This window comes from Topomyia yanbarensis, chromosome 3, assembly GCF_030247195.1.
Source record: "Topomyia yanbarensis strain Yona2022 chromosome 3, ASM3024719v1, whole genome shotgun sequence".
In the NCBI taxonomy this organism is placed as follows: Eukaryota; Metazoa; Arthropoda; class Insecta; order Diptera; family Culicidae; genus Topomyia; species Topomyia yanbarensis.
In genome coordinates, this window is record NC_080672.1 from 204,799,809 (window position 1) to 204,819,404 (window position 19,596).

The window sequence follows — 19,596 nt, forward strand, 5'->3', positions numbered from 1 at the left end:
CAGTGATCTAGATCTGCGATTAGAAGTAATTTGGTGACAATTTCAATAGTTTTTAGCTTCTGAGGTATTACGATTGTACCGATTTATATGGGAAATTCCAATGTATCCTTACTACCACCCCTGTAACTCCGGAAGCAAGAGTCAGAACCGAATGAAATTCAGCAGCAGTCAATGGTATTACTGTATCTTTCATTTGAAATCAAGTTTGTAAAAATCGGTAGAGAATTCGTTGGGGGATGGGTGTGATATTAGCTTAGGAACTTGGCGGGTTCCCCGGGGGCGTCATGAACCGTCATGGGTGGCCAGTGTGGTCAAAGCTGCTTTAATTGATCATTAGTGATCCAGACCCGTAAACTAGAGTAATGTTACATTAAATTTAATATGTTTTACATCATTTGAACATCATGGTGGTACCAGTTTATATGGGAATTTGCTGTGTGACCGCACTCTTCAACCCGTAACTCCGGAACCAAAAGTCGGATCAACTAAAAATTCAATAGCAGCTTATGGGAGCGTTATACCTTTCAGATGAAACTAAGTTTGCGAAAATCGGTTTAGCCATCTCTGAGAAAATTGTGTGAGTTTAAATGACACACACACAGACATTTGCCGATCTCGACGAACTGAATCGAATGGTGTATGACACTCGGCCCTCTGGGTCTCGGTTAAAAAGTCGACTTTTACAGTGATTGCATAGCCTTTCTTTATATGAGAAAGTCAAAAATGTAAAAAATGTTCTCACAACTTTCCAAATGTTCACATCTGGCATCGCTGCCTATAGGAAAGGAACGGAACAGCACGATATAACCACAGAGAACAGACGTCCATCTTCAGCATTCAACTTGTGTAAAATCTCTAACGGTTTCGAAAGTAGTTTGGATATCTAAACCAGGTGCGCTACTGTCGTCATGTTTTTTGTGGCTGAGTGCGACAGAATTGACAGCGGTTATTCCTCTACCCAGTCAAACTAGTCCGGAACCGATTCGGACTTCCAGCATGAATTCCAGCTCAAATGCGTCAACCGATAGAGTCGGAATCGGTTGTTTTCTTTGTGCTAGATTCCATGCAGAATCCATCCAGGATTTCGAACCGGTTTCGGAATCGATTTGACGGATAGTTGGGATAGGTTGGTGTGGCGGCGCTAGTGTTTTTAGTATATTAATTCAAATGTTTACATACGTTTTTTAAATATTTTTGTTCGATCATGGATGTCTGTTCTCTGTGATATAACGCCGATATTGTTGTTGGTTAGGCCCGTCATCGGGCTTATTCGGCCCATCATCGGGCTTATTCGACCTAGAAAAACTCATAGTAAAAGAACTGCGGAGAAAAAACAGCATTTTTGGCAACGTATGCCCCGGCATTGTATGGCAACACGTCCAATGTTATAAGCAAATACAAACACATATTTGTATTTGGTTATAAGGATAAGCAATGTTCGATTGGGTTCGTTTTTTGACAGCTAAACGCGAATCCAATCGACCCAAAATGGAGTCTCCGCAGTTCTCTTTCTAGAGTTTTTATAATTCGACCCGATCATCGAGCCGATTGATCTCGACAAATTTTACTGGGTTATTTTTATTTTGTCCTTTTTTTATAAATCGATCGTGAACCGATAAATGGGCCTATATAACAAATGTACACAAACAGAGATTTGATTAATATCTTAAATATAAAAACTCATTTATAAATGTTTCACACTTCATGAAAATTAATAAAAAACAAAAAGGCGGATCCGACTTGCAACTGTAAACTAACCGCCAGGCGGGTTACGCCTCTACATTTCTAAGGTAGTGTATAGAGCGTATACGGGCGAAATTGACAGCATCATTGTTTACAAGGCCCGCAAACAGAACCGCCCTAAACAAAAACCAAATGCTGATTACGCCTCGGGAGAATAACAAATCTAGAGAAAATTTTCAATAGGACGTAAGTAACATTGAGAGCCTCTCTTTGTTTACTTTCTCTTTCGTTTATTACGACGTCATTACAACACTGCACTAATTTTCCAGTACATATCGAAAGCCGACGGTTTCTACTAGAATATTATGCAAAGAGTAGAATAGTAAATGCTGAAATGGCCGAGTAATGAACAGAAGACAAAGACCCCAAAGAGAATCTCTCATTGTCACTTACGTCCTATTGAAAATTTTCCCCTCCAGCGAGCAGCGCGAAAACCACATTTGATTTTTGTTTTCTGGCGACACTGCAGGGCGAAATTGATGGGGTTTTCGATTGATTGACACCGGTGTAGTGGAGTGCACTGGTTTTGCACTTTCTAGCAGAAGTGTCAATGGAACATACCCAGTTTTCTGCACTTCTGCTAGACGGAATCAATTCAAAATAGCGAAAGAATTGAAAATATACCCTGTTAACTCCATCTGCCCAGTTTAGAACAAACATCTAGCGATACATAGGCCCTGTTGGTCAGGTATCGAATGGTCATGAATTGACAGTTCATGGATTTATTCACCGCTTCACTACCTGTTCAGCGAAAATCGGAAATTATTTACTATTTTTGGTACCCATTTAATTTATCGTTTAGTGTACCTTTTTGATTCCTAACTCGATTCCTTTGCATCCTCCTAAGTTTTTCCTTGGTTCAAGAGCAATAGTCGCTTAAACACTTTATATAAAAATCAATTCAAATTACATTTTTGTAGCCTTGCAGAAATGAAAAGGTTAAATCTTAGAAATGGCAGTTTTGCTATCTTTTTTTTTCGCTATTTTTGCTAATTTCCAGTGATAACTAGAGCACTCTAGGTAGAGTGTGGCCAAGAGATCATGACGTGTCCAAACGAATATGAAATTTGACGTATTCACAATAGAAATACATCAGATTTCTGCTCGTTTGGATACGTCAAACGCGTCTTGGCCGAACTCTAACTAGAGTGCTCTAGTGATAACCACAATACCAGAAGAGAAGACCAAAGAGAATAGTGAAAGAGACGAAGAGTGAAAATCAGTCAAAACGGCAACACTCCCTTTATGATGATTTCAACACTAGAATTTTGGCAACCGCTTCTACAGGCAGCACTTTAAATGACTCCTATTATATTTTGAAAACAAACCGTATGTCGATCGATGGATTTGTTTATCAAACGATGTGCATTTGGAAACAAAGAGATGAAATAATTCTAAAGCTTATTTTTACTCATACATATACTCTAGAATGCACCTTACAATCACGATTGAGCTAAATTCTGACGAAAATTCAAATTTCTTTTTTGATAGAAGTACAATACTTATCTCCTCCAACTCAGGCATGAGTAATGTTTATTTACATTGCACGATTGGTCTGCTCAATAAGGTATTTTTGGCTTCACACTATTCGTCTCTTTCCCTATTCTCTTTGGAGAAGACAATCGCGCAGCCAATTTGATCCAGTCCTAACCTCAATATTGAACCAGCTTCTGATTGGTCGTTTTGCCAGTCAAGAGCGTTCATAATATTTTCAAACGGGATGAACAACAGTGCTGCTGAATTCATTTTAATTACTTTTCGTGCACATTAACATTTCATGCAAGTTTAATAAATACCCTGAATGACGATATAACTACGTGCATTGTTAAGAGAGACACGAATAAACATAAAATTCAATTTTTAAAAGCAGCTAGTATTGTGAATTCTTGACAGAGGTTCGATATTTGAGGTACAATAATTTTCAGCAATTTTGAAAAACATGCAAATGGAATCTGGCAACGATGGATGCTTGTTGTATTTGGAATTACGACAGGGCCTGGTAGATAAAATTAAGAAGAGCAAGAAGCCTGTTGTTGTCTCTTCTCTTATACACAATACCCATCACCATTTTGGTCGTTTTCGATCTGCAGCTTGTTGAACGTATCGTTCGTATTATATAGGCCCTTGGTGAAGCAGGCAGCTGTTATGTGTTGAACTGGCGCGCAGTGTGTAAAGGAAAGACAAAAATCTCATAGTGTATGCGTGAAAGAGAGAAATATAAGTTTCATATACGAAGTTTACCGAAGCATAATTCAACACTGCATTCAGCACTTTGCTCCGTTAGTCTGGAAGAAAACTTTGCCTCGTGTGGAAATAGTGCGTTGGCTCGGATTAGTAGCGTTTTTTTTTATAAAATTAGCCATTATTTTTATTATACAGTAAGCAATTGCTTCATATTAAATAAAATAAAACAATCGGGAAGAATAACGTTTTTCGACAAAAAATCTTGTCTAAGAAAGAAACATGATTTAGTTTAAGTTAGCATTGTGATGTTAATGCGCTTGTGCTCTTGTCGGATCTATAGTGAAGCCGGCGAGTGAAGCAACAGGCCGTGGGAATAAAGTGTAGGATTACTTTACTTCTGCTGTACAGTATAATCGATGGTTGAAGCCTAATTCACGAACACTGGATGTTTTATCAAAGGTTGTGCTGTACTCGAGTATCCAAAGTACAACTTCAAAGCCATGAGCGGATTAGCGAGTGAAGTGTGAGTGTGTGCCACCTAATGTAACAACAAATGCAATGTTACGGGAATAAGATGAAATTTTTAGAAATATGTGTAATGTAGTGACAGTGCAGAATTGCAAATGAGTGTTTTAATATCTCACCATAGATTTTAATTAATGTACCGAGATAGCCATCATCACACTGGAGTAACGGTTGCTATCTCATCATACGACAAGTTTTACCTGCTCGTGGCAAAGGTCTGAAACACAATCAACCAACGGAGGTTAAAACGTATTCCGCACAATGCATAGGATTGACCTTTACTGTTTTCTGTGCTTAACTTCAATGTTTCTAATAAAACAGGTAATTTTTGTGTAGTAGAAGCAGTAATGTTCGGTGTGTAGCAGTGTTCATCGTTTCTCGATACAAAATGGGTATCAAACATTCAATTTAATGGGATTTTCGATTGATGTGCACCGGTGTAGTGGAGTGCACATTCCCAGTTTTCTGCACTTCTGATATAAAGTGCAAAAATGATGCAGTTCCAGTGCACTCCACTACACCGGTGTCAATCAATCGAAAATTTCATAAGTATTTTTACATACAACTTTAAAGCACACTGTAAACTAACAGATTGGTAATTGTTTATCTTTTATTTTTTTACATTTAAACGACATTCAATTACCTAGATATTACTGGGTAGGGAAAGTTATAAAAATTAGAGCCATAGTACTCAAGTGAGAGCAATGATGTGAAGTAAACAGATAGGAAAACTAGAAGTGACAGGGTCATTAGAACAGGCTTAATATCGTGCGGGCTTAATCTTTGTCTTCTGTTAATGAGGGTCGAGCTTAGGCAGTATAACTACGAATCATCCGAGTTCACTAACACACACATCCTTGCTCTCACTTGAGTACTATGGCTCTAATTTTCATAAAAGATTATTAGTGTATGGAGTATCCTGTTGGAACGCCCTGCCACTAAACATAAAAGAAAAACCCAGTGTTGCATCGTTCAAAAATGCTCTAAAACTTCTGGCTTAACCATTTCAATTTACAATTAGTTACACTCCTTTTTGTTTTGCTTTTAGTTTATTTTTTTTTCTTTTTTTTAACTAGTTTGTTTTCCCTTTTTTGTAACTTTATTTGTATCTTATGTATTTACCGCTATCCAAGTAACTTCCTTGACCTGATTCAAAGTCTGTACTAACAGGTTATCGTGCTCAATAAAATTACAAATTACAAATTTTCCCTATCCAGTAACCTCTAGCTAATTAAATGTCGTTAAAATGTAAAAAAAGAAAATGTGACTAACATAGTCGAAATAAAAAAGGAAAAAAGGTAATTGTTTATTTTAGATACTTTTCCCCCTGTAAGTGGAAAACATGTTTTTCTTTCGTGAATGTGCTAGCTTAGTGTTGTAGATTCATAAAAAGGGGCAGAAAGCGAAAATTTTAATAATTCATTAAGAAATTTAAAAATAAGCTCTCGTTCGATTAATAAATTACAAATTACAAATAAGTTTTACCTACTAACCTTGCTCGTATGGTTATTGTGCTGCCGAAAGTAAGTCTTATGGCGAAGCTAGCTTAATGCAGCTATGCCGCGTAACCGAGTCCAAGAATCCGATGTGGTGTAAAGCCGCTGAGGATCCGCCGGACGAAGTGGCCTTGTTACTTGTCATCGGAATCGCAAGCAAACCTGTGATCCACTCGTTTGCCTGATATACTCTAACATAGGAGCTATCCCTAGTTTAAGTCCGACTGTGCGGCAGCGAAGTCGGACAGCACTAGAAAAAATCGATGTGGCGTAGCCACATTAGGCATTAACAATGTTTTATTTAGTAACAATAAAATAGTATTCATTGGCAAAAAATAAAATATTGTCGCTGGCTAATGTGGCTACGCCACAGCGCTTCCTTCGTGTGTTGTCCGACTTCGCAACTGCTCAGTGGACTTAATCTAGGGATAGCCCATTGTTTGAGTATACCGGGAAAACGAGTGGATCACAGGTTTGCTTGCGATTCCGATGGCAAGTAATCAGGCCACCTCATCCGGCAGATCCTTGAACTCGGTTATGCGGCATAGCCGCACTAAGCTAGCTTCGCCAAAAACCTTATTTTCGGAAGCACAACAACCAAACGAGCAAGGTTAGTATGTACAACTTAGTTTAAAGCTTATTAATGAATTATTAAAATTTTCGCCTCGCGCTCCTTTTTTATGGATCTACAACTCTAAACTAGCATATTTTTAAAAGAAAAACAGGTTTTCCGCTTACAAGGGAAGAAGTACCTAAAGTAAACAATTACCCAGGCTACCGTACGATTAAAAGGTAAATTGCGTTCGGATTGGTGAGTCTCAAAATAATTACCGAAAACGTTAAACTCGCATATCTATCCGATACAAAATGTGTTAATACTTACCGCACTTGCTAAATAAATTACAATTACAATACTTGTTTTATCTGAATTTTCCTATCGGTTTCATTGATGCTGTTAATTAACACTTGTTTGGATAAACCCAAGGAAAAACCCTAAAATGAGTAAATTTGTTTTAAAGTATCAGTTAAAAAATCAATATAATTGTAGTAGCGTAGTATGGCAATGAGACAGAATTAAAAAGTGACACTCGGTTGTACATTAAGACTGGAAACAGCATTTTACCCGAACACCATTTTCTGATAAATCAGTAAAACTACAACCACTTCGCATTGCTTTTTATTCTGTGGGTTTTACTCGTTTTTTTTAAGCTTAAGCATAAGAAATTGCCCGTAGTTGCTACTCCGTTATTGACCAGAACCAAATTAGGTTGCAAAATGTTCATTGGAACAACATGCTTGGGAATAACATGATGAGCCACATTGTACAATCTATATTGATACCTGCATGCTGATCAATACCGACACCGGCCACGTCCGAATGCAGATCTTCTGGGAAATGAAGGAATGTTAGTCCGATACATGTTGCTACTAGAGACCGAGCAATCCTCTGCATCTCCACATGTATCACGGGAAGGGGAGAGTTGTTAGTAAGCTGCTTAATGATTGGCTTTCAAAGTCCCGCACATACAAATCAAACGACCTGGTCATGAACCATCCGACGCCTCGGCCGTTTCCGGCGGCCCCCCTCAAGGAAAGCATCTGTCTGTCGCTTTTGTTAGAGACGCATTTTTTCAGCGTTGGAACGTTCTAATTAAATTTTTCATATGTGCGCCAGAAACCCTGTTTTGGCAAAAGAAACCTTTCACGTGCACGCCACCTACGACCATTCACTACTCCAGTGGAGTAGTGAATGGTGGCAAACAGTGCACCCGTGAAAAACTTTCTGTGCCATAACAAAACCTCTAGCACACACATGAGAAACTCAATTAGACCATACACTTTCCTTGAAAAACGGTCGCCAAAAACGGCCGAAACGTCGGACAACTCAAAACCAAGTCGTCCGATTCACATATACAAGACTCAGAAAGCCAATCATTAAGCAGAAATCATCACAGTCGAACAACAAATAGTTGTTAGCAAGTGTGCCAATAACTTTATCATGAAATAATTGCTCTAGGCTGCCGAGAATTTAAGAAATTTATTTTTTGTTGTATTAATACGGTTAGCAAAATAAGTAACTTGAACTCCGGATAGCCGGCTATAGGGAGCACTGCTTATATTTTTTTTAATAATTTTACTTGGGGATCGTTTGAATAAAATGCGGAATCTTATACAGAAGGTATTTGCCTGCGTCTTTATTTTTTTCTTGTGTCGAGTACTATTCTTGTAGATAGTTGGAATTGCACATGCGCAATTATTTCGCAGTAAGACGGGCTTTTATTAATATTAAACTTTTTTAAAAAGTGCGAAAACAGGAATGCAAACTGAGTTATTTCCGTTGTTGCGTTGCGTTGCGTTGTGAAGAGGATTTTGGCTAATGCACACTGACTTTATCATGTTTGACTGCTGATTATCTAATAAGAGTTGCTTAGGAAGTGATAAGTAGGAATTCATACCAATCCGACCCATATTAAGACCTCAACAGCATGATAGCCATCATTGCCGGCCGCCTCCATCTCCATCATTTACCTGTTGCTCCACCTACTTAACGGATGACGATTCATCAAACTCTTCCATCGGTGTCGTGGAGTTGGTGGTTTGGAAGGGAATAGGGTCTAGGATTCGCTCCAAGCAAGCGATGCGACCTGCAAAGCACAGTTTATTATGTCGTCGCTGTTGTGCCATCTTATGACAAAAGCCATTTTGGAGTAAACTGAGTTAGATATGCCACATAATCCAAATGTCTAAATAATCTCTACAAGTCTACGTTTTCAGAATTTTGATATTCTGCTTGGTTACTGAGATATGGCGAGAAACGTGTTGTGAAATTTTCAATTTTTTGCTTCAAATGTCTGTGTCTGAGGATTGGCTCAAGTTATCTTGATATATAAGATGTTTTCATGTATAAAACCATCTGAGGAGCACAATGGCATAATCACTTTCAAAACAAAAATACTCGTATTGTGAGAAGCCAAAGATATGAATGAAAGTCAATAATTTATGTTTTTTCAATGGAAAATTTTCCATGCACGATTATGACACGCCATACAAATTTTGTCATCGAAACACACCGTTTCAAATGTGAGTACGACTTTTGATTACATTTATAGTAAAAACTCGCAACATAGTCAACCGATCTTCGTAATATTTCGAGCTTGAGGTTGTGCGACCATCCCTGGCTTCTACTTCGTTATCGATCTGGACTGGACTAGCTGAAGGTGCACAGAGAATAAGTAGATAATTATGCTTGGGAGTAGCGAAACATATTTCAATGTGCAACTCCTGGTAATCCTAAAGTGTTTATTGATCAATACCGGCGCCGGCCAAGCCCAAACGTAGATTGCGGAAGGAAAGGGAAAGAATGGTTAGTCCGATACTTGTTTTTGCTGGAGGCCGTATATACTACTGCGCACTCCACAAGTATCACATATGGTTTTCGATTGATTGACACCGGTGTAGTGGAGTGCACTGGTTTTGCACTTTCTAGCAGAAGTGTCAAAGGAACATACCCAGTTTTCTGCAATTCTGCTAGAAAGTGCAAAAACGGTGCAGTTTCAGTGCACTCCACTACACCGGTGTCAATCAATCGAAAACCTTAACAGGAGGAGGATATTTTTGTTAGTAATAGTGTAGAAGTTGGATCACTTCTTCTTTACCGACGCCAGAGAGGTGACTTCACTATCTGGACTCCACCAAACTCAGACCGGGGACCAACGGCTTTACTTCCCTTCCGAAGGAAGCCGTGACCATAGATTTTTTCACCACAGAAAACCGACCTCGGCTGGAATTGAAACCCAGGCCAACTGGAATTTGTGGCGGTCACGTTAACCACTCAACCACCGGCGCCGTCACCGATCTTCTTGGAGATTAATACAGAATAGATAGAAGCATCAATTGTCTTCTTTGAATTGTTTATACCATTTATAAGTTCCAAGATATTAAATCTCCAACTTTAAAAATCGTTTTTCTCGAAATGTGCTAAATGGCACTTGTCACAAGACAGTACAACAGCGACGGTGTAGTAATTTAGTTATCTTTTTGGTAAAAGCTGGACTGTTTTGTAATATATTCTTGTTGGACTCACCTCGGCCAAGCAGCCACCCGCCATTCCCGAACTCGACCCTTATCTATCCGACGTTTCAGCGCTATACAGTGCCGAAACGTCGGACAAACAAAACCCAAGTTCAAAAACAGTGAATGACTGCCTAGCCGAAATAAATCCAACAAGAATTTAATTTAGTTAGTTTTCGAGAACACGATCGCTCGAAAAAGAAGATCTTGTTTAATTTTGGATTCTTTTTAAACTCTGGTTAACCGGATACCGATAGTATCCTATGTTTTCTAATCAAAAGCAATTTCAACTCCACACAGCCGACCGTGGGAGTATTGCCTAAAAAGCTAATCCTTCTCTACGATATATTTTTTGGGTTGCAATCTACCGAGTGATATCATGTTATACAGACAAAGAGTTATGATAGCTCGAGATGTTATAAATCAACGAAAGTATTTCCTATTTTGCAAATCGAATTGTTTGTGAAATACAAGTATACGAACGATTATATCGAACATTGAAGGGGAATACAGAGGATCTTTAACCTGATGCACGGGCTAGTTACCAATAACGGAACTTGAAATTAGATTCATTAAAACAGACGCGGCGAATTTTCAGTACGTATTGACCCGCGATCGTCGATACCAGTCAAATCAAAATCCCATTAGAGCCGACCTCCGAACAACTATTCATTTTCACGAGATTGTCTTCTCGACTAGATCCGTTCACACCCTCTCATTCTGCCACTAACGGCAGAAGTCCGACAGCACCCAGTCGTCGCCGGTCTAAGGACCAAAATGTCGTCAATAGACCTAGATTCGCATGGAGGCATGAGATAGAATTGAGAGCTAACCAATGAATATGACAGCAAAACCAGAGGCGACGCGTGGTTCCACCGTCAACCTGTTCAATATACCACCAAGACCCTTAAAACATCACAATTGTCTCTATGAGACGTTTCTGTCCAGCTGATTCTTTCGTCGTCGATTTCATTCAACATCTAACGAATAGGACCAATGAAAAATATTCCTTTACAGAAAATTTCGCTGGAGCTGACCAAAACAAATTTGTTTTCAAATCCCACCAGTGAATTGTCCAACAAACTTCTTGTACAATGTTTAATTTGCCGTAGAAAAAGAACGAAAAATATATAACATATCCGAGAAGGTTGCCACTTAATTAGAATTGAAAAAGATTTCTTAACAGAAACATAAGCAATACAACCATGTATAACCTTCCGACAGTCGCGCTAGTGCACTGAGTGCGCGCTGCTCTGAAAATCTAGCGAAATCGTCTTAGAGCAGCTGCGGATGCTCGTTCAGTGAGCCGTTTGCGCGACTTCCAGAGGGATAAAGAGATTAAAACTTATATATCGTTATATGATTTGAATTAATGTAGAATCTTATTTTCTATATACCGAGAATTATTCGTCCTTCTGTTTAAGATAGATTGAAACATTTGTCAACCGGTTTAAGAAAATACCTTAATTCCTTCAAATTTGATAGAAATTTGAATGTTGTATTTTCCTCGCAAATTATCGTAGCAAACAGGTATTTAACATCCAGGCGTTCATGATTAGAACAACCCCTGATTTGAGTTTGTCTATTTTAGACATTCAGTGGATATATTTTTAGCATGTGAATGCAAAGATCAAGCGATTTTTTTGACGCAAAAGTTGACGGTTCATTATTATAGTTGAACCAACCAAATACATACGCGCTTGTAACTAGTATGTCCCAGGGGCAGAAACATCTTGTTAGGCTACCCAAGAAAAAAAAGGGTTCGACCAACAGCTATGAACGTACGGCGCAAGGTGTTCGAAAATTATAAAGCGCTCTCGTTTTGCACACAGATCCAACGCCCATATGTACATCGCAGCAATGCACGCTGGTTCAATATTTGATTTGAACCGGAGCAAAAGAGAATAGAAAAAGCCTCGCCCATGACACTCACGCTGCTATTCCAGCCTTCGCTCATGCAATTGCTCCCTCTAGAGCATGCGGTGAGAGTACGAGATGCGTGCATGTTTCTGGTTGAACCGGTTATAGGAAAGCACTGCTGGTGACGCTAAGTTGATTTATCGTTCAGATCAAATTAGCGAACTTCAAGGTTCGGAGATTATTACTTTCATTAAAAATAGTTTACTTGCTACTGCTGTAATGCTAACGCAAAATTGGTTTTGGGTCGTCTGATTGTTCCTACCTGTTCAGTGAACAGGTTGAACGTACCAACGCGTCGCCTCTGAGCAAAACACTTATGGGATTTTCGATTGATTGACACCGGTGTAGTGGATTGCACTGGTTTTGCACTTTCTAGCAGAAGTGTCCATGGAACATACCCAGTTTTTTGCACTTCTGCTAGAAAGTGCAAAAACGGTGCAGTTTCAGTGCACACCGGTGTCAATCAATCGAAAACCCCATTATTCTTCGTGCTGACATAACTGAAGGTAATTGCCAACCGGTCTCCGATCCCTCTCGCGAATTGTCAATTCTCAAACCTTATATATGATTGAAGTCATCATTCAACTCGAATAAGGCCATGTGTTTTCCCTAAACACATTGAATGCTCTGTGGATCAGTTCCCTCGTTGGTAAAACAAACCCTAAACAAACATAGAAATTGGTTTGCTCAGTCCAAAGAAAAGTTGGTCGACCGGCGGATACGTGTTCCCTTACAGTGCCATCACATCAACGAACACCCAAAATTTACATGCGACAAAATATCTGCAATCCCGAATATAAAAGAATGAAATGAACTCATTTGCAATAAAATAAGAAAACAAAAAAAAAACAGTTGAATATCCAAGGCGGCTCATTTTCAAAGATAGCACCGCCGATGAAACACGCAATGAAAAATTAGTGACAAGGGACGCGGACGAAAGATGAGCACCGACCGGCTGGTTTGCCACCTATTTTTCGGGCGACGAATTTTGGGGCGACCAGCCCGGGGACAACTTGACAGCTCCCATATATTGAGCTCCTAAGCGAATTTTGTGGTGATTTGGTGATGTCATGGCGGCTCGAATGGAACAAAATTTAAAAAAGGCGCATCCCATCTATTATTTTCTATATCTGTAAAAATGAACAATTTAAGCATTTCTATCACCAAATTTATTTCGCTCTTCAAATTAGAAACTGTCCATACCTTAACAGAAACATAGATTCCATTTTGGATCTACAAAATCCAAGAAAAATAAATCGATTTTCAGGAATACAAGAAAATGGCTTTCAAAATCGAGCCACTTCCACTTATATTGAAATTTCCGAAAATCTTCGGGATCGAACCAACATGAAATCCTCCGGTAGACGCCGTTCAATGTACATCGCAGCAATGCACGCTGGTTCAATATTTGATTTGAACCGGAGCAAAAGAGAATAGAAAAAGCCTCGCCCATGACACTCACGCTGCTATTCCAGCCTTCGCTCATGCAATTGCTCCCTCTAGAGCATGCGGTGAGACTACGAGATGCGTGCATGTTTCTGGTTGAACCGGTTATAGGAAAGCACTGCTGGTGACGCTAAGTTGATTTATCGTTCAGATCAAATTAGCGAACTTCAAGGTTCGGAGATTATTACTTTCATTAAAAATAGTTTACTTGCTACTGCTGTAATGCTAACGCAAAATTGGTTTTGGGTCGTCTGATTGTTCCTACCTGTTCAGTGAACAGGTTGAACGTACCAACGCGTCGCGTCTGAGCAAAACACTTATGGGATTTTCGATTGATTGACACCGGTGTAGTGGATTGCACTGGTTTTGCACTTTCTAGCAGAAGTGTCCATGGAACATACCCAGTTTTTTGCACTTCTGCTAGAAAGTGCAAAAACGGTGCAGTTTCAGTGCACACCGGTGTCAATCAATCGAAAACCCCATTATTCTTCGTGCTGACATAACTGAAGGTAATTGCCAACCGGTCTCCGATCCCTCTCGCGAATTGTCAATTCTCAAACCTTATATATGATTGAAGTCATCATTCAACTCGAATAAGGCCATGTGTTTTCTCTAAACACATTGAATGCTCTGTGGATCAGTTCCCTCATTGGTAAAACAAACCCTAAACAAACATAGAAATTGGTTTGCTCAGTCCAAAGAAAAGTTGGTCGACCGGCGGATACGTGTTCCCTTACAGTGCCATCACATCAACGAACACCCAAAATTTACATGCGACAAAATATCTGCAATCCCGAATATAAAAGAATGAAATGAACTCATTTGCAATAAAATAAGAAAACAAAAAAAAACAGTTGAATATCCAAGGCGGCTCATTTTCAAAGATAGCACCGCCGATGAAACACGCAATAAAAAATTAGTGACAAGGGACGCGGACGAAAGATGAGCACCGACCGGCTGGTTTGCCACCTATTTTTCGGGCGACGAATTTTGGGGCGACCAGCCCGGGGACAACTTGACAGCTCCCATATATTGAGCTCCTAAGCGAATTTTGTGGTGATTTGGTGATGTCATGGCGGCTCGAATGGAACAAAATTTAAAAAAGGCGCATCCCATCTATTATTTTCTATATCTGTAAAAATGAACAATTTAAGCATTTCTATCACCAAATTTATTTCGCTCTTCAAATTAGAAACTGTCCATACCTTAACAGAAACATAGATTCCATTTTGGATCTACAAAATCCAAGAAAAATAAATCGATTTTCAGGAATACAAGAAAATGGCTTTCAAAATCGAGCCACTTCCACTTATATTGAAATTTCCGAAAATCTTCGGGATCGAACCAACATGAAATCCTCCGGTAGACGCCGTTCAATTAGTTTTCTGTCGGGCTGGAACTGAGTAATATGCGAAATGAATTCTGAAGGGATCAGTACCAAAACCATCGCAAAATCTTTTGGAAAGAATTATTGCAAAAGTTGAACAAAACTCTGGCAAGAGTCGAACATAATTGTATATTCCTGGCAGTATTCTTGCTAAAACCGGGCACTACCGGTTTGCTGCCAGAATTCTGGTAAAAGCGCACAAATTCTATCCAAAACCAATTTTGCTAACTGTGTAGAAAATCCTACATATTTCGTTTATATTCCCAAACGAAATTCTAGAATTCTTGACGTTCTTAATTAAATTGACAAGGGACGCGGACGAAAGATGAGCACCGACCGGCTGGTTTGCCACCTATTTTTCGGGCGACGAATTTTGGGGCGACCAGCCCGGGGACAACTTGACAGCTCCCATATATTGAGCTCCTAAGCGAATTTTGTGGTGATTTGGTGATGTCATGGCGGCTCGAATGGAACAAAATTTAAAAAAGGCGCATCCCATCTATTATTTTCTATATCTGTAAAAATGAACAATTTAAGCATTTCTATCACCAAATTTATTTCGCTCTTCAAATTAGAAACTGTCCATACCTTAACAGAAACATAGATTCCATTTTGGATCTACAAAATCCAAGAAAAATAAATCGATTTTCAGGAATACAAGAAAATGGCTTTCAAAATCGAGCCACTTCCACTTATATTGAAATTTCCGAAAATCTTCGGGATCGAACCAACATGAAATCCTCCGGTAGACGCCGTTCAATGTACATCGCAGCAATGCACGCTGGTTCAATATTTGATTTGAACCGGAGCAAAAGAGAATAGAAAAAGCCTCGCCCATGACACTCACGCTGCTATTCCAGCCTTCGCTCATGCAATTGCTCCCTCTAGAGCATGCGGTGAGAGTACGAGATGCGTGCATGTTTCTGGTTGAACCGGTTATAGGAAAGCACTGCTGGTGACGCTAAGTTGATTTATCGTTCAGATCAAATTAGCGAACTTCAAGGTTCGGAGATTATTACTTTCATTAAAAATAGTTTACTTGCTACTGCTGTAATGCTAACGCAAAATTGGTTTTGGGTCGTCTGATTGTTCCTACCTGTTCAGTGAACAGGTTGAACGTACCAACGCGTCGCCTCTGAGCAAAACACTTATGGGATTTTCGATTGATTGACACCGGTGTAGTGGATTGCACTGGTTTTGCACTTTCTAGCAGAAGTGTCCATGGAACATACCCAGTTTTTTGCACTTCTGCTAGAAAGTGCAAAAACGGTGCAGTTTCAGTGCACACCGGTGTCAATCAATCGAAAACCCCATTATTCTTCGTGCTGACATAACTGAAGGTAATTGCCAACCGGTCTCCGATCCCTCTCGCGAATTGTCAATTCTCAAACCTTATATATGATTGAAGTCATCATTCAACTCGAATAAGGCCATGTGTTTTCTCTAAACACATTGAATGCTCTGTGGATCAGTTCCCTCATTGGTAAAACAAACCCTAAACAAACATAGAAATTGGTTTGCTCAGTCCAAAGAAAAGTTGGTCGACCGGCGGATACGTGTTCCCTTACAGTGCCATCACATCAACGAACACCCAAAATTTACATGCGACAAAATATCTGCAATCCCGAATATAAAAGAATGAAATGAACTCATTTGCAATAAAATAAGAAAACAAAAAAAAACAGTTGAATATCCAAGGCGGCTCATTTTCAAAGATAGCACCGCCGATGAAACACGCAATAAAAAATTAGTGACAAGGGACGCGGACGAAAGATGAGCACCGACCGGCTGGTTTGCCACCTATTTTTCGGGCGACGAATTTTGGGGCGACCAGCCCGGGGACAACTTGACAGCTCCCATATATTGAGCTCCTAAGCGAATTTTGTGGTGATTTGGTGATGTCATGGCGGCTCGAATGGAACAAAATTTAAAAAAGGCGCATCCCATCTATTATTTTCTATATCTGTAAAAATGAACAATTTAAGCATTTCTATCACCAAATTTATTTCGCTCTTCAAATTAGAAACTGTCCATACCTTAACAGAAACATAGATTCCATTTTGGATCTACAAAATCCAAGAAAAATAAATCGATTTTCAGGAATACAAGAAAATGGCTTTCAAAATCGAGCCACTTCCACTTATATTGAAATTTCCGAAAATCTTCGGGATCGAACCAACATGAAATCCTCCGGTAGACGCCGTTCAATTAGTTTTCTGTCGGGCTGGAACTGAGTAATATGCGAAATGAATTCTGAAGGGATCAGTACCAAAACCATCGCAAAATCTTTTGGAAAGAATTATTGCAAAAGTTGAACAAAACTCTGGCAAGAGTCGAACATAATTGTATATTCCTGGCAGTATTCTTGCTAAAACCGGGCACTACCGGTTTGCTGCCAGAATTCTGGTAAAAGCGCACAAATTCTATCCAAAACCAATTTTGCTAACTGTGTAGAAAATCCTACATATTTCGTTTATATTCCCAAACGAAATTCTAGAATTCTTGACGTTCTTAATTAATTTGAAATAAGATGTCATATGTTCACGAATTGTTAGGCTTGGTGATTTACTTTCATTGGCCAAAATGATTTTCATTCATATTTCTTGGGCAAAAAGCACAAATGATTTACCGATTACACACGTCACACAACAATAAAACAAAAAAATAACGACTTCCAGTTAAATTTATAATAAGGTTTATGTACCTTGCTGACAGTTTCCAGTACAGACACTTTATATAACAGACTAGCGGAGAGAAAAACAGAAAAACTAGCAACCATGGATGTAAACTCGCATCACGGAAGCTCCCATAAGCTTTGCATGGGCTTCCTCTTGCACTCCCCCTACAAAAACCCTCATGCTCGTTTGGCTGCAATTTTTGACACTTCACTAGTCTGTGTATAAAGTGTCTGTAGTTTCCAGTTAGGGATAAATTTATTCTCAAATAATTGTTTTCTTTATCCACATTTTGGAATACGCTTTTTCTAAATGTTGTTCTTGCTGCATTGACGGCGTTCATAACACACGTAACGAAACACGCTTTTCTCTTGAAACAATTTCGTTTCGTTGTTCGTGATACTCGTACGGAGAAGGCATACTAGCGCCACCATCAAATTAGTGGTACATATATGAAACAAGCACTATCTGTCAAGTTGTCCCCGGGCTGGGGGCGACACCTGGTACTCGCTAGTCGCTGGTGAAAATCCAATTATTTGAATATACCAATCGTTATACAAGTGTAAATTAGGCTTATCATCCACCGCTCCCGTATGGCAGATGCAACTATTCAAACAGGGTTGCTATGATTAATAATAAAATCCACTTGTTTTGAAGTTATGCAGCTTCTTAAGTTAATAACTTTTCTCAACGAATTTTCACAAACTTACAATCAAATACAAATGTGTATGTATGTATTCGTCTGAGTATTTGTGACAGTTGGGTCAGGGAATGGATGCAGAACTGACGTATAGGATAGAATAGTGGCTAATTCTTCTGGTGATCAATCTGAGCATTTAGTTCTATTCATTGGGGAAAGTCGGGCTGGATAAATTAGGGTAAAATAAATTTACCGACGCACGTGAGTCATCCATTCCCAGCCAACATAGCATGATGAAAGTCTAACAGCATGCAATTGTCGGTAATGATAAATATACAACATTTGCTGCATTTAGACGAGTTTGATTGCATGTTACATGTGTTTTTCTATTCTTCTTCATTGGTCTGTTTCTTCTGTGCATCTATTAGTTTGCTTTTCCATTATTTATGTATACCAAAATAGTATTGTTCAATTTATACACTTCTAGTCAAGCTCTTTGCATCTTTTTTTTTCTTTATTCAGCATGTTATGATTCCTTTTATTAGTATATCTCTGCTATACGCTATCTATACTCATATAGGTACAAACGCTCGTGGCCTTCGCGATAACACAAAACTGGCCACAAACGCGACCATACAATTGCAATAATCCACATATACTTACGCCCGCGATTTCGCCTACATGAAAACACCCCGGTGATTAAGTAAACGTGGCATCTTTAAACTTCCATACGCGGTCTCAAACATTAACCCACCACTCGCGCGATCATGAAACGGTCACGTCCGAAAGTTTTACCAGCCTGGACTAATGCCTTCAGTTGAACCAAACAAGTGACACTCATATTCACTAAACAACACGTTCCATGGTGACATGACCTAGAACTCAAGTAATATGGGGAAACGGACTACTATCTGTATCATACACTAAAAATTAAGCTTCAGATTCACGGTCCGCGCGCGATAAACAAAAATACACAATCCGTCATTATAAAATCGAAGTTATACACGCGAAGTCACATACACGTGACAAACACGGTAATATACAAATGCTTGAGCCCTGCGCTATCATCCCCGGCATCTACATCGGCGATCTAGTAAACATGATCGCATCCCAGTGATAAAGTGAATGTCTCAGCTCCTATAAATTTTCAAACGCGGTCTCAAGCGTGAACCTAAAAACTCCCGCACTCGCACGATCATGAATCGGTCACTTCCGGATGTTTCTATCCTTGATATCAGCAGACTATGTCCATGCCTTCAATTGGATCAATTAAAAAAAGAAAGCTCTTATATCCACTGGACACCACGTTACATGGCGACATGACCGAGGACTCTAGTGATATGGGGTAACTTACTCCCTGTCAGAATGTGAATTGTACACGAAAAACTAACTATCAGAATGAAGGTCCGCGTGGCCATCCAAGAACGCACGCGTATATAGAAAATGCCACACGGTTACAAAATCCAGTCTTGTACACGCGAAGTCACATGAACGCGAGCACACGTGACA

General features: G+C 39.4%; 1 protein-coding gene across 2 annotated transcripts in view; it reads left to right on the top strand.

Moving 5' to 3' along the window:
* The window catches only part of LOC131687075 (neurogenic locus protein delta), a 419,636-nt gene that overhangs the window by 124,998 nt on the left and 275,042 nt on the right, over positions 1-19,596 (top strand). Inside the window, exon 1 of one of the 2 annotated variants that reach the window (XM_058971117.1) lies at positions 3,865-4,773. The exons of the other annotated variant lie outside the window; for it this stretch is intronic. Coding sequence (XP_058827100.1) covers positions 4,714-4,773 — 60 coding nt within the window. The 5' untranslated portion in view covers positions 3,865-4,713. Of the gene's footprint in view, positions 1-3,864; positions 4,774-19,596 lie in introns of those variants that run through there. 2 annotated transcript variants of the gene reach the window in all.